This window comes from Neophocaena asiaeorientalis, unplaced genomic scaffold (assembly GCF_003031525.2).
Source record: "Neophocaena asiaeorientalis asiaeorientalis breed wild unplaced genomic scaffold, Neophocaena_asiaeorientalis_V1.1 scaffold681, whole genome shotgun sequence".
NCBI lineage: Eukaryota > Metazoa > Chordata > Mammalia > Artiodactyla > Phocoenidae > Neophocaena > Neophocaena asiaeorientalis.
The window spans coordinates 711,873-728,017 of NW_020172271.1; the positions used below are offsets into that span (position 1 = coordinate 711,873).

Below are 16,145 nucleotides of genomic sequence, written 5' to 3' on the forward strand. Positions count from 1 at the left end.
TTTGATCTGCATAAAGGAGTTTGAAAACCAGGCCCAACTCCAACCTCTGGATGAAGGGAAGATAGAATAACTATTGTGCTAGACTAAGGATCAAAAAAATATGAACAACAACCCACAGAAAACAAACGGTATCTGAGAACACAACTCAAGGTTTCTTACCACATTCTCCAAAGGTGCTGCACCGAACACTTTAAAGACAGGGTTGGGTTTGGAGGGTGAGATACAAAGGACAATAGCTTGCTGTCCTACTCGAGTAGTATATTCATCTAATGTGGCTCGAAGTTTCCTGAATCAGAGAATGAAAAGAAACAAAAACAGTTAAAGAAGATAGAAATTACAGCGATACAGACACAAGATTTACTTTGACTTGGGACAATTTATTCTGATTAGATATGTTTCTTTTACCTGAATTTTGAAAAGGGAGCGTGTGAAGTTTAATGTCCTGTTCAGTAGAAATATGTACATACCTTTGTCCTGAAGACCCACGATTAGCTCACTGATAGATATAAGGGTCTACCTCAGGTGTACCTCAGGACACAGCCATGACACAATGCTGAACACAGCGAGTAACATACTTCCTGATCTCATCAATACCAAAGGGGTTTTCTCTTACTGCTGCAAAGATTAATGTTGAGATATCCTCTTATAGACTTTATTATATCAACTCCATGTTTAATGAAGGGGCCTTAAGTCACCTGCTTCTAATTTCTTTGATATAATCATTGTTTATGTCTTACTGACATAATTTTATCCAAAAATACTACTTCAAAAATGTTGCCATTTGCAGATTTTCATTGTGATATAAACAATAATTCTTAGTCCCGAAGTATTTTACAAATGAGGATGGAGTAAAAGAGCTTTTTCAAATATATCAACATTGGATGAAATAGAAACACTGTCCTTTCCCTCTGAAATCATGGGAGATTAAAGTTCTACATCCTATAATTCTTCTGGGAACTTGGTCTACCCTTTCAAGGGACTGGTGAGTCATGCCAATTCAAATGAAGCAAAGCCAACATGTCACAAGAAAGTTTTCCGTCTTTCTCCAAAAGCATGTACTATTGTGTCTATGCCCATTATAGAAAAAATATTTATATAAATAATACATTCTAATTCCTCCTGCCTGTACTATCATTAAAGGAAATGGAATTTATCATTAAAGGAAAGGAAATTTTTTGGCCCATCTAGTGGTATATAACCTCTTTGCTGAAAGCTACTGTTAAGTACTCTCTGGATTTTCCCTTCAGTTTCTTTCTTATGTTCTTAATATAGACTATATTTTCCAGCTTTTGTCACATATCATTTACATGGGCTGGCACTCTGAATTCAACATTCCAGTAAACATCTGAAGTATTTGGATATAGTATTTAAAACACTACAAGAAGAAACTTCTGGAACATTTTATAGACAAAATTTCTTATCATATATGATACATGTTATGCAACCTGTCAAAATATTAACCCCTCCATGCACCACATCTGTGTAATAATCTTTCTTTGCAACCTACAAACTCTTCAGAAGAAATAAAACTGAGCAAAGGACCACATACCAAACAAGAAATTTGGTGGCATTCCTTGAAGGAATGAAGATCGAAAATATATTCACTGTCTCCAATTCCTCTCTTCCCATACTGTCTTGAAGACACTCCAGTTCTTTCATCCTTACTGCTCCTTTGAAAACACTCTTGTCAAGTTCAATCATGACCTCCATGTTGCTAAATCTAATGGTCAATTTGCATCTTACTCAACCTGTCAGCAGCACTTGACAGTGCTGATCACATGCCCTCCTTTTTGAAACACTTTTTGCACTTGGTTTCCAGAATACCACTCTCTTGGTTTTCCTCCTGACTCACTGGTTATTTCTTAGACTCCTTTGATAATTCCTCTCATTTCTCTAACCCCTAAGGGGTAAAGTGCTTCGGTCCACACTCATTCCCTAGGGGATCTCTTCCAGCCTCATAGTTTCAAATACTACCTATGTGCTTATATCTTCAGCTAAGGTCTCTCCTTTGAATTATAGACTCATATACCCAACTGCTTATTCTGTATCTCCACTTAATGGTTAAGAGGTATCACAGACTTAACGTGTCCAAACCAAATTCCTGATTCTGCCCTACCCTCACTCTCATAATTGATCCTCTTCCAGTAAGTGTCATCTCAATCCTTCCAGGAATCAGACCAGAAACCCAGAGGTCACCCTTCACTCCTTTTTCTCTCTCACACAGCACATCCAATCCATCAAGGAATCATATTGGGGTTACTTCTGAAATACATCCAGAACCTGACCACCTCTTGCTGCCTTTGCTACTGCCACATTGGTTTTAAGACACTGTCATTTCTGGCCTGGATTACTACAATAACCTCCTAATTGGTCTCCCTGCTTCCATTCTTGTACCCCCAGAGACTATTCTCAACACAGTAGCCTGAGTGATACTTTTAAAACATAAGCCAGATCATATCATTGCTTTGACCAAAAGTCTTCATTGACTTCCAATGTCACTCAGAGTAAGAGTCAAAGCCCTTATATTGGACCAGAAGATGCCATGGTGTGGCTCTCCACTACTACTCTGACCACACTTCTTCTCATTCTTTCCCTAGTTGTTCCTCAAACATGTCTAACGCATTCCTTCCCACTTCAGAACCTTTGCTCTTACTATTTCCTCTGCCCAGAAAGTTCTTCCCCTAGACATCAACATGGTTGCCCTTATATTTACTTCAGATCTCTGTTCAAAGGTTGGCTTATGAAAGAAGACCATTCCTATAGAAAAAGAGAAACTACTATATCCCCCCTAATCCCCTAAACCTTTCTGTTTTCCTTACTCTGCTTTGTTTTTTCCCACAGCACTTTCATCATCTGACCTATTACATACCTGTTTATTTTCTTTTTCCCTCCACTAGAATATAAGCTCGTTAAGGGAATTTATTTTGTTAACTGTTATATTCCCAAGGCCTAGAACAATGCCTGGCACATAGCAGGCATATAAGTTTTCTCTGAATGAATTAATGTGATACTATTCATCTGTTAATCATACTTCTAGTTTCATTTATTTATCTTGCAAGAGTACTTTAAAGTCTAATTCTGTCACCAAAGAATTTAACTTGGTGTCCCTTGATGAACCTAATAAGGTATAGTCTAACTCTGTCATCCACTCCATAAAGTATTTGAGGAACAGCAACAATATGAGAAAGGAAGACCTCACCTAAGCAAACGTGTTTGCTGTCTCTTCCGGATAGACGGATTAGACTCAAACACATGAGGCCGTTTCCGTTTCTTTCCTGTTGCCACAGCAGCAGCAGCAGCCATTCCCACAGGACCTGAAATAAGAAGGGATGCGCTGAGATTAGGCAGAGCCTGATAGCTATACAAGGCAGAAAACAATTAGAGGTACAAAAAAGTAGCACTTATTTCCTCATATGTTATCAATAAATATAGATACTCCTGATATCAATATACTTCACCACTGTTCAACATGGATCATTTTTTAGTTTACCATTAAAACTTACAACAAATCTTTTTAAAAAGTAAATGACTTATACTTCCCCGCCACACACCAGCTTGAATTTTATATAATGTGTTTTTTTGTTTTGTTTTGTCAGCATACCCATACTGTTAAGGCAATATTCTCCAAGGTGCTAGATGAAATTGCAGCATTGAGAGGAACAGTTTGCCAAAACAAAAAAGTCGCAGATTTCAAATTTCGTTTCCATCCCCGTGTCCCTCTATCCATTACTCCAAGAAACTGCCAAGTTAAGGAAGTCAGAGAAAATCACTCATACCTGGAACTCCAATACCACCACACCACATATAAGAGAAATATCTAGAAGGATACCATCTTAATCGGAAATTTTTTTTTTTCTATATCTGAGAATTATGCCCTAAATGGAGCTGTTGACCACAAGGTCATGTTGATGAAAGCATCCTGGCAGGAAAGAGATGAAAACTGTCCCACTCTAAGGAAAACATGTTAATAAAATTTGGTCTGGTTTGCCCTGAAACTAATAACTGAAAGAAAGGGTAGGCCTCAAGGAATTATTACAGTCTCCGATTCATGCAATCTCAACATATCAAGGGCATTCCTTTTTTTAAACAAAACAAAAAACCCGACAATCCACCTTCATCCCTATTTGTGAACCCTGTAAAAGGCTTAAATGAAAATTAGGTTTAAGTGCTCACGTTATCCTACATATATGTTCTGTAAGTGGCTCAATTAAAATAGGCCTCCTTATTTTAATCTAGATGAGCCTCTCTACATGTTGTTTAGTAGTATACTCAGTCTGACTTAAATAAACTCCTCTAAAGAGCCCCAAAGTAATTAAAAAATAAATTAATGCCCTTTACCTTCCCTTCCATCATAAACAGCTGGTAGAGGAAAAAAATCTTATTGATGCATTTTTTCCAACATTTAATTTTTTTAAAATTGAGGTAGTAACACTTAACGTGAGATCGACTGCCTTAACAAAATTTTAAGCATACAGTACAGTACTGTTAACTATAGGCACAATGTTGTATAGTAGATCTCTAGAAACGTATTCATCTGGCAGCACTGAAACTTTATGCTGTTAACAGTAACTCCCCATTTCCACACCCCAGCCCCTGGCAGCCACCATTCTACTCTCTGCTTCTAAGAGTTTGAATATGATACCTCATATAAGTGGAACCATGCAGTAGCTGTCCTTCTGACCTGGTGTATCTTACTTAGCATAATGCCCTCAAGGTTCATCCATGTTGTCATATACGGTAGGATTTCCTCTTTCTTTAAGGCTGAATAATATTCCATATATACATACCACACTTCCTTTATCCATTCATCTGTCAATGGACATTTAGGTTGTTTCCACATCTTGACTACTGTGAATAATGCTGCAATGAATACAGGAATGCAAATATCTCTACGAGATCCTGACTTCAATTCTTTTTTTTTTTTTTTTTTTTTTTTCTGACTTCAATTCTTTTGAATAAACATCCATAGGTAGAATTGCTGCATCATATGGTAGCTGTTATTTTTAATTTTTTAAGGAACTTTCATACTGTTTTCCACAGGGGCTGAACCATTTTACATTCTCACCAACAGCATACAAGGGTTCCAATTTCTCCACATCCTCGCCAATACTGATTTTTTGGTTCTCTGATAATAACCATCCTAACAGGGGTGAGGTGGTCTCTCAACTGTGGTTTTAATTTATATGTCCCTGATGATTAGTGATGTTGAGCATCTTTTCATACACTTACTTTTTGGCCATTTGTATGTCTTTAGGGAGATGTCTATTCAAGTCCTTTGTCCACTTTAAAATCAGGTTATTTGTTATGCTATTGAGTTGTGGGAGTCCAACATTTTATTATTAAAACTTTAAAATATATTTTAAAAACTTTAACATATATAGCAAAGTTGAAAGACCTTTACAGTGAACATTCATATATCTACCACCTAGATTCTACCATTAACATTTTAGTATATGTAACTATCCATCATTCTACATGTTCATCAACCCATATTGGGTTTTTTTTAATGCATTTCAAAGTAAACTGCAGTATGATCCCCCTAAATACTTCAGTAGGAATATCATTAGCTGGAGTTTAATATTTATTCACAATTTTTTTCTTTTGAGGTAAAATTTACATATTACAAAATGTACAAATCATTCAATAAATTTTCAAAAATGCATACAACTATGAAACCCAATCCCCTACTAAGATATATAATAGTATCATCACTACAAAATTTCTCTCATGTCCCTTCCCAATCAGTTCCCACGGTACCGCCCACCATAAGAACACAATTATTGTTTTTTCACCCTATGTTAGTTTTGCCTATTCTAGAGCTTCAAATTAATGGAATCATACAGTATCTACCCTTTTGTGTAAGATTTCTTTCAATTAGAATAATTTTTTTAAGATTTGTCCATGTTGTTATATGTATCAGTAGATTGTTCCTTTTTATTGCTGAGTAATACTCCAGAGTATGAATAAACCACAGTTTATCCATTATTCTACTGATGGTCACTTTGGCTATTTCTGGTTTTAGGTATTATGAATAAAGCTGCTTAACTAAATTAATTAATTAATGCAGTTTAAATAAAAATCCCCATTTTTTGGTGTGGAACTTGATAAAGTTATTCTAAATTTTAAATGGAAGTACAAAGTCCTAAGAATAGCCAAAACAATTTCTGAAGATTTTAAAAAGGAGGCAGAGGCACTCATCCTAGCAAGTATCAGTAGTTACTATAAGGCTACAGTCTTTAAGACAGAGTGGAACTGACTGAAAGATAGACAAATAAACCAACACAACTGACTCAAGAGTTCACAAACACCCTTCTGTGTCAGAAGACAGAGGTGGGAAAAGGATGGATGATTAAGTATGGTGCCGGAGTAACTGACTGTCTGCATGGAAAAATAATGAAAGTAGATTCATACATCATGCTATACATGAAAATAAATTCCAGGTGGATTAAAGGCCTAAATGTAAAACAAAAACATCAATAAAGCAACAAAAATAAACTTTATAACTTCTACAATAAACTACTGGAAAGTATTTATAAACTCAGGGTTAAGAAGAACTGCTTAAACAAGACTCCAAAAGCATAAACTGTAAGGTAAAACACTAATAATTTCACAATAATATAAATCAAAACCTTTATGGACAAAAAGAAGTAACAAAAAATTGGGGAGGGAGTGGGCAACAAACTAGGAGATAATTGCAATACATATTACCAAGAAAACACTAGTGGGCTTCCCTGGTGGCACAGTGGTTGAGAGTCCGCCTGCCGATGCAGGGGATGGGGGTTCGTGCCCCGGTCCGGGAAGATCCCACATGCCGCGGAGCAGCTGGGCCCGTGAACCATGGCCGCTGAGCCTGCGCGTCCGGAGCCTGTGCTCCGCAACGGGAGAGGCCACAGCAGTGAGAGGCCCGCGGACCGAAAAATAAAAAAAAAAAAAAAATTAAAAAAAAAAAGAAAACACTAGTATTAAAAAATATCAATAACTCTTAAAAAAAAAAGACAACACATTTGGAAAATGGACAAAGGAAATATGCAAAATAAGAAAAGTTTATAGTCAATAAAGTTCTGAGATAATGCTCTATCTTGTCTTCCCTCACTGGCTGGAACCTCTTGCTCAGACAAGCAAATTAAACCAACACTGAGACACTGTTTCATACCCATCGGACTGGCAAAAATGAAAAACAATTGACAATATCAAATGTGGTAAGGATGAGAAGCAACAGGCACTCTAGTACACTGCTTGTGGGAATGCAAATGAATAAAACTATTTGGAAAGACACTTGGGATATCTAGTAAAGTTGAAAATGTGCCTATCTTTGCCCTCCAATTCCCCTCCTGGTTATACCCTCAAGCAGTGTTTTTGTTTTGTTTTGTTTTTTTAAGCAGTGCTTTTCAAACTTCGGATTTCCACCTGTTGGTGGCTCATGAGTAGTTTTTGTTTCTGTTTTTTTAATAAAATGGAATAAAGTAAAGAGATTAGAACACATGAGAGTGTGTCACTTGCAGGAGGAGTAAGTATTGCTTCATGAGAAATTGTTATTTTAGTTATATGTGCATCTGTTTATTCTAGATCACAATGTATTACTGTGGGACACTGTCAAAAGAACTTTGAAAACCAAAGCCAAGAGATCTCTCAATGTGTACAAGAAAACATATAAAATAATTTTCATTTGCAGCAATTGTAAATACCAAAAAATTATAAACAACCTAAGTGTTCTCCCAATATACAACATACTTAGATAATGAATGGAATACTAAATAACAGTCAAAATGAAAACATCTAGCCACATTATCAACATAAATGAATCTCAGAAAAATAATACTGAATGAAATAAACACTGTTAGACAAAAAATATCAGAGTGATACCATTTATATACAATTTAACACATGCAAAAACAATGTTAAATATTGTTTACTGATACATACACATACAAAAAAATATGAAAGACATGTAAGAGAATGATAAAGACCAAATTCAGAAGAGTGGTTACTTCAGTAGAGAGAGAGAAGGAACTAGGATTAGAAAAAGCAGTAACCAGCTACCCTTCCTGCTCCATTTACCTTACACTTCATTATATTCTTCAGAGCCATCAGTGCTTTATGAAATTATTTTACTTTATTATTTGTACCCTTCTCTCCACCACTGGTCTGTAAGCTCCTTTAGGAGCAAGCTCTTGCCAGTCTTTGTTCACAGTATCTATATATAATAACATAAGGCATATAATATTGATAATTCCTCGATAACTGTTGAATGATTCAGTGGTAAATCATTTCTACCAGTTGGGCCTCAGTTTCCACATCTGCCACATGAAAGGGTTAAAGTTCTTTGCTAATCTTAAAACGATGACAGTGCAGTAGAGTAATGTCGCAAAACTGTTCCTCAAAAGCATCTTCCTTCCCAGGAAAGAAGTTGAACTGGATTTATTATGTTAGGATGCCCTCTTCTGGGAAGTATTAAAATTTCAAAAAAGATATTTCACAAACATTTTATGTGTGTTTTGTCACTAAGCCTTATTTTTAAATTCACCATTCCAGAAATACACAGTAGATAACACCTGATAGGAATAAGTTTATTTTCATTGCAGCTGTCTTCTTCACTTTAAATACAGCATAAACTAAAAAAAATGTAGTATTTTGGCCATTTCTGATCATTGATTTCCTGTCCAGCTTTTCCTAAATATCTTCTAACATCAGTGTTCCTTATACAATATTAGACCCATCCAGGCACGGTCTACATGTAGTCTTCCACACAGTGCTAAATATACAGTGTAAATAGCAAAGAGAATGATACAAAATATCACTCAGCTTTAAGTCATTTAGAGGCCCAGAAAACCTCAAAACCTGGGCTTCCCTGGTGGCGCAGTGGTTGAGAGTCCGCCTGCCAATGCAGGGGACACAGGTTCGTGCCCCCGTCTGGGAAGATCCCACATGCCGCGGAGCGGCTGGGCCCGTGAGCCATGGCTGCTGAGCCTGTGCGTCCGGAGCCTGTGCTCCGAAATGGGAGAGGCCACAACAGTGAGAGGCCCGTGTACCACAAAAAAAAAAAAAAAGAAAACCTCAAAACCTTAAATTGGATTAAGATGATCCAGGATTGCTAGTGCCCTCAGGCATTTGGTAGAAGCAAACAAAAATCCTCTCTAGAGGCGGATAATATTATTCTAGTTCCCAAATTATTTCTAAAAATGGTTTTCCAAACACACACACATCCAGCATTCATCCAAATATAACCAGTATGTGAAGAGAAAAACCAACATGAACAAGAAACAGCACTAGTAACATATCACAGGAACAGACCAGACCCATAGGCACTTCAGAAAGTAAAATGACCAAATGGCCTGTAAAATCATAACACTTACTTTACTCATAGATATTAACAAAAAAAAATTTTTTTTTCTATAATAACTGAAAACTGTAATACTGCAAATTTGGGAGGAAGGAAAAAAAACACTAGAAATTCTAAAACTAGAAAACAAAACCATTACCAAAACTAATAACTCAATGGACAGACTTAAAATCACCTTAGACATAGCTGAAGAAAAAAATTAATAAACTGGAAGACCATCTGCAGAAACTACATAGAATGAAGCATGAAGAGACAAAAGGGTAGTAATACAGAACAGAAGGAAAGAGACATAAAGGCTTCAATATGAAGACTAATATATTTAATTGGAGTCAAAGAAGGAAAAGAGACGGAATGGAGGGGACGCAAAACTGAAGCAAAATGTATGGCTAAGATTTTCCAGAATTGATGAAAGACATCAATCCGAAGATTCAAGATGTTTAAAGGAACTGTAAACAGAATAAATGAGAAGAAATCCAGAGCCAGCTATATCACAAAACCTAAAGACAGAGAAAATCTTAAAAGCAGTGGAGGAGGGGTCTGTGTGGGAGATAACCTTCCAAGGAACAGCTGTTAGAATGAAAGAGCTGAATGCTCAAAAGCAAGAATGGAAACCAGAGACAGTGGAATAGCATCTTCAATATGAGGAGAGAAAATAACTGCCAACCTAGAATTCCACACCTAGGGAGACCATCCTTCAAGACTGAAGGTTAAATAAAGACATTCTCAGGTAAGCAAAAACTAAGAGACTTTACTACTAGCAGATCCATGCTGAAGGAAATAAAATGGTATCTTTAGGCAGAAGAAAAATTCTCAGAAGGCAAGTGGGATATAAGGGGGAAAATTAACATTGACTATGTAGAAAACAAAAATAATGTCATATAGGGCTTAAAATATACAAAGAATTAACACACAGAACAACAACAGCATATAGGTCAGAAGCAGGGGGATGAAATTCAAGTGTTCTAAGAAACTTGCATTATCCCTAAAAAGAACAAAAGTACCACTTACATATGACTCTGAAATAAGTGAAGGGTGTATATTTCTAGGTGTACCACTAATAGCAAAAGTATGTATAACTTCCAAACTAACGAGAAAAAAATGAAAATAAAAAAAACAACTTTTCAATCACTCCAAAAGAAAATTGAAGGAAAAGTAAACAGAACAAGTGAGACAAAGAGAAAGCATATAGTAAACATGATAAATTTAAACCCAAATATATCAGTGATTAGATTTAATGTAAATGGACTAAATGCTTGAGTTAAAAGTGAAGAGTGGGGACTTCCCTGGTGGCACAGTGGTTAAGAATCTGCCTGCCAATGCAGGGGACACAGGTTCGAGGCCTGGTCTGGGAAGATCCCACATGCTGCAGAGCAACTAAGCCCGTGCGCCACAACTACTGAGCCTGCGCTCTAGCCTGAGAGCCACAACTACTGAACCCGCATGCCACAACTACTGAAGCCCACGCACCTAGAGCCTGTGCTCTGCAACAAAGAGAAGCCACTGCAATAAGAAACCTATGCACCACAACAAAGAGTAGCCCCGCTTGTGGCAACCAGAGAAAGCTCACGTGCAGCAATGACGACCCAATGCAGCCATAAAAAAAAATTTATTAATAAATGAATGAATTTTTTTAAAAAGTGAAGAGTGCTGGAATGGAGGAAAAAACAAAACCAAAGTTTTTATCACTAATAGTACATGAGTCTGCAACTTAAGTCTCAGTGTAATACAGGTACAAGTTATAAATTTAAGGCTTAAAAAGAAATCATGAAGAAATGATGACAATAAATGTGAGTGCCTGTATCCTAGGTTCTTTCAGATAAGCACAGTATCAGAGTTAAGCCAAAAATGAAGAGTTCCCAATACAAACATTACCTGCAGCAGCCAGATGGGCTGTTACCTCATCAGCCGCTGTGGAGTTGAGTATGTCTGAATCATCATATGAGGTGTCTTCAGGAGAAGAAGGTGAGTCTTCATCAGCACTCAACATACTGTGTTCAGTGTAGGTAGCCACATGGACCTGTTGAACTTGTTGGGCCACTGCATGGGCTTCTATGGTAGCCATGTGTTCAGTTTGGGTCACTCCGTGTTCCTCCATGAAGATCTACTGTCAGAAAAAAGGCAAAGAACAGGATTCAGTGTGTAATATATTCCAATGCTTAAAATAAGAGATATTTTCCTCAAGAGCAGAGGAACTCTGACAAGCCTTTGATTTTACTACATACCTCACCACACCAAGTCGTAGGAAATGGGGAGCATCATTCCAATGACATAAAAATAGTAGAATATTTTCCTTGTGTGAAACTATTTTGATAGTTTTTTTTTAAACAATCTGTGTGATTTTTATTGATGGGCGACAACTTTATACTCCTAGCTATCACTAAATGTGTACAATTAGAGACGCGGCGTCGTAGAAGAGCAGACAGCAGAATTAGACAGCAGACGCAGGGAATTATCAATCTTCATTTTGCCCATTTTTCATTATGTGTACACAGAAGCACGAATGCAATTTGAAATCTTTTAATGGCAATAAAGTTACAATCACCCACCTATGTGACTGACATCTTAACTCCAAATATTTGATCTGCAATGTGTATGTAAGCAGCTTCTTGTCGCACAATTATTAAAATGTATTTTTCCTATTAGGAACCAGCAACTTATGTTTTGTGTTTGTTTATCTTTTGAAGTAAGAACTATTTCTTCTCTGATAACTGGCTCATTTTTATCATTTATCAAAAACTAAAGGCTGGGCTTCCCTGGTGGCGCAATGGTTGAGAGTCCGCCTGCCGATGCAGGGGACACGAGTTCGTGCCCCTGTCTGGGAAGATCCCACATGCCGCGGAGCGGCTGGGCCCGTGAGCCATGGCCGCTGAGCCTGCGCGTCCGGAGCCTGTGCTCCGCAACGGGAGAGGCCACAAGAGTGAAAGGCCCACGTACCGCAAAAACAAAACAAAACAAAACAAAAAACTAAAGGGTGAGGGAAGAAAGTGTGATGGATTAAAAAATTTATTTAAGGAAAGATAAAATTCATTTTCACAAATTTACAAGTGTTGTTGCTGGTGCAGGATTTATTCTACTATGCAGTTAGACTGGGAATCAAATGCAAGTTCCCCTTCTTACTCAGGAATGGCATTATTTCGGAAATGTGGTTTTTTGTGTATTTGCTTAAATCAAGTGACAGTCTGTCTCAACCAGATGGAAATTCATTGTGCTAATTTTATACCTCAAGTCACAAAACAATAAATATCCTTGATATTATATATAATGATAAAAAATATATTTAAAAGATCCTGGTGACTAGCATATGACATTGTGGACATAAAAACAGTAAGTAAGGGCTTCCCTGGTGGCTCAGTGGTTAGGAGTCCGCCTGCCGATGCAGGGGACATGGGTTCGTGCCCCGGTCTGGGAAGAGCCCACATGCCGCGGAGCGGCTGGGCCCGTGAGCCATGGCCGCTGAGCCTGCACGTCTGGAGCCTGTGCTCCGCAACGGGAGAGGCCACAACAGTGAGAGGCCCGCGTACTGCAAAAAAAAACCAAAAAAAAACCCCCCAAAAACAGTAAGTAAAATACTTAACATTTTCTTTATATTTCAAACACAAATGGGAGTTAAACATTTTGTCCCCAAAATGTGATTATTCAAATTGGTTTTTCTGCTTATAAAACTGTGTTTCTTATAAACCCTGAAATGATGCGGTAGTAAGATAAAGGTTTGCTCTCCTAGTGTACTTATGATCTGTCCCCTCTTCTTCCTCCCTAACCTACAGAGAAGTATATTAACCTTAAAAAATTTTTTGAAGCATACATACATACATATGATTTAAAATAAAAAGAGGTTCACAATATATATATTATTCTTTGACAATATATCTGGACATTTTGACATGTCAAAACATACAAATCTACCAGACCTTTCTAAATAGCCAAAGAACACTTCACTGTATCGATGTGCAATAATTATGCAACCAATCACCTACTGATATATAAGAAGGCAGCTTCTAAATTTTTGGTATTGTAAACAGCAGTGAAGTGAACATCCTTTTTTATCAAACTATGCATACTGGTCCTCGAAAAACTTTAAGAAGAATTACCATATGATTCAGCAATTCCACTTCTGGATGCTATGCTGGGAGAACTGAAAGTAGGGTCTCAAAGGGCTATCTGTACACCAATGTTCATAGCAGCATTTTCACAATAGCTAAAAGGTGGAAGCAATCCAGCTATTCACTAACAGATGAATCAGTAAGCAAAACGTGGACATACATACAATGGAATGTTACTCAGCTTTAAAAAGGAAGAAATGGAAACTAGGAAGAGACGGGATCTTCCTTGAATTGATAAGAAAAAAATCTACAAAAAATCTACAGCTAGCATCATACTTAATGGTGAGAAACTAGAAAATTTCCCGCTAAGATGAGAAACAAGATAAGGATGTCTCCTCTCATCACTCCTTTTTGACATTGTACTGGGATTCCTAGCCAATGTAGTAAGACAAGAAAAAGAAATAAAACTGTCTTTGTTCACAGATGACATGATTGTTTATGTAGGAAATCCAAAAGAATCAATAATAATTAAAATAAAACCTGGAACGAGTAAGTAATTATAGCAATGTTGTAGGATACAAAGTTTATATACAAAAGCCAACTGCTTTCCTATATACCAGCAATGAACAATAGAATTTGAAATTAAAAAAACATGATTACCATTTACATTATCAACCAAAAATATGAAACACGTAGGTATAAATCTCACATAACGTACAAAATCATGAGGAAAACTATAAAACGTTGATGAAAGAAATCAAAGAACTAAAATAGACAGATATTCCAGTTCATGGATAGGAAGACTCAATAATGTCAAGATGTCGGTTCTTCTTAACGATCTATGGATTCAATGCAATCCCAATCAAAATCCCAGAAAGTTATTTTATGGATATTGACAAATTAGTTCTAAAGTTTATATGGAGAAGCAAAAGACTCCGAATAGCTAATACAATATTTTATTTATTTATTTATTTTTGGCTGTGTTGGGTCTTTGTTGCTGCACGTGGGCTTTCTCTAGTTGCAGTGAGCGGCGGCTACTCTTCCTTGTGGTGTGTGGGCTTCTCATTGCAGTGGCTTCTCATTGCAAAGCACGGGCTCTAAGTACATGGGCTTCAGTAGTTGGGGCTTATGGGCTCCAGAGCACAGACTCAGTAGTTGTGGCACACGCAGCATGTGGGACCTTCCCGGACCAGGGATCGAACCCGTGTCTCCTGCATTGGCAGGCGGATTCCCAAGCACTGTGCCACCAGGGAAGTCCCTAATACAATATTGAAGGAGAAGAATAAAGCTGGGAGACTGACACTCCTTGACTTCAAGACTCACTATAAAGCTACAGTAATCAAGGCAGTGTGGTACTGGTAAAAGAATAGACAAACAGATCAATGAAACAGAATAGAAAGCCCAGAAATAGATCCCCATAAATACAGTCAACTGATCTTTGACAAAGGAGCAAAGGCAATACAATGGAGCAAAGATAGTGTCTTCAACAAATGGTGCTGGAATACCGGACATCCACCTGCCAAAAAAATGAATCTAAACACAGACTTAACACCTTTCACAAAAAGTAACTCAAAATGGATCATAGACCTAAGTATAAAACTCCAAGAAGATGACACAGGATAAAACCTAGATGACTTGGCTATGGTGATGACATTTTAGATATGACACCAAAGGCACGATCCATGAAAGAAAGAACTGAAAAGCTAGACTTCATTAAAATTAAAAACTTCTTCTGCTCTACAAAAGACACTATAAAAATAATGAGAAGACAAGTCACAGGCTGGGAGAAAATATTTGTAAAAGACACATCTGATAAAAGACTTTGTTCCAAAATACAACTCTTAAAACTGAACAATATTGAGAACAAACAACCCAATTAAAGAATGGCCAAAGACCTGAACAAGACAGCTCACCAAAGATGATACACCTATGAAAAGTATGTGAAAAGATGTTCAGCATCATTAGATGATTGCAAATTAAAACAATGAGATAACACTTTGCACCCATCAAGAATAACTAAAATCCAAAACACCAGCACCAGCAAATGCTGATGAGGATGTGGAGGAACAGAATTCTCATTCATTGCTGGTGGGAATGCAAAATGGTTACGGCCACTTTTGAAGGACTGAGCCTCAATTTCCTCATCTTTAAATTAGACATCCATCTCTGAGGATATGGTTTTCTTAATTGTGTGCAAAAGATTTTGAGTCAGGCATCTAAAAAGCCTTTCTTTATTAATTCCAACGGCTCAAATACCGCTCTCTAAAACATTAAAATAAGGAAATTATAGGGAACCAATGCCCCTAACATAATTTTATGAGAGTGCACAAAATGGAGAATGGACCTGACAATGATTCCTCTGAACAGATATGAAAAGCAAGATGAATGCCCGGGCAACATGTAATGAACTGTGATTCTAAACATCACATCCAAATAAAAAGGCATATCTGTCTATTATCTGGAACCAGTGATGTTCAGCAGATTAGTCAACACTCCATTTAGAAAAAATCATTCCCCCAAACAATAACATAACATGGTAGCAATTTTACTAAAACCTGTTTCTTAGCCTGGATCATCACCTGGGATGCAACAAATACTTCATCTAAAGGTTCTTCTTTAATATATGATCTATAAGGGATCGGAGGAGGGGCAGTTTTGTACAGAGGAGTTCCTACTTTTGCCTTTATCGACCAGCAGGCCTGCGACTAAAGATAATAGAAGAAGAAGAGAAAAAAAAAAAAAAAAAAAAAAAAAAAAAAAAAAAA

The 16,145-nt window shown here is 37.1% G+C and overlaps 1 protein-coding gene across 7 annotated transcripts in view; it reads right to left on the minus strand.

Moving 5' to 3' along the window:
- The window catches only part of NRF1 (nuclear respiratory factor 1), a 130,349-nt gene that overhangs the window by 72,679 nt on the left and 41,525 nt on the right, over nt 1-16,145 (minus strand). For 6 of the 7 annotated variants that reach the window (XR_003005632.1, XR_003005629.1, XR_003005636.1 and 3 more), the window contains exons 2-4: nt 11,213-11,444; nt 3,200-3,314; nt 160-286 (exon numbers count right to left, since the gene is read on the minus strand). Coding sequence is in view for 3 of the 7 variants with exons in the window: in XM_024762714.1 (XP_024618482.1) it covers nt 160-286; nt 3,200-3,314; nt 11,213-11,435 (465 nt within the window). In the remaining 4 variants the exon portion in view is untranslated. The remainder of the gene's footprint in view (nt 1-159; nt 287-3,199; nt 3,315-11,212; nt 11,445-16,145) is intronic. The other variant, XR_003005630.1, reaches the window with a different exon arrangement.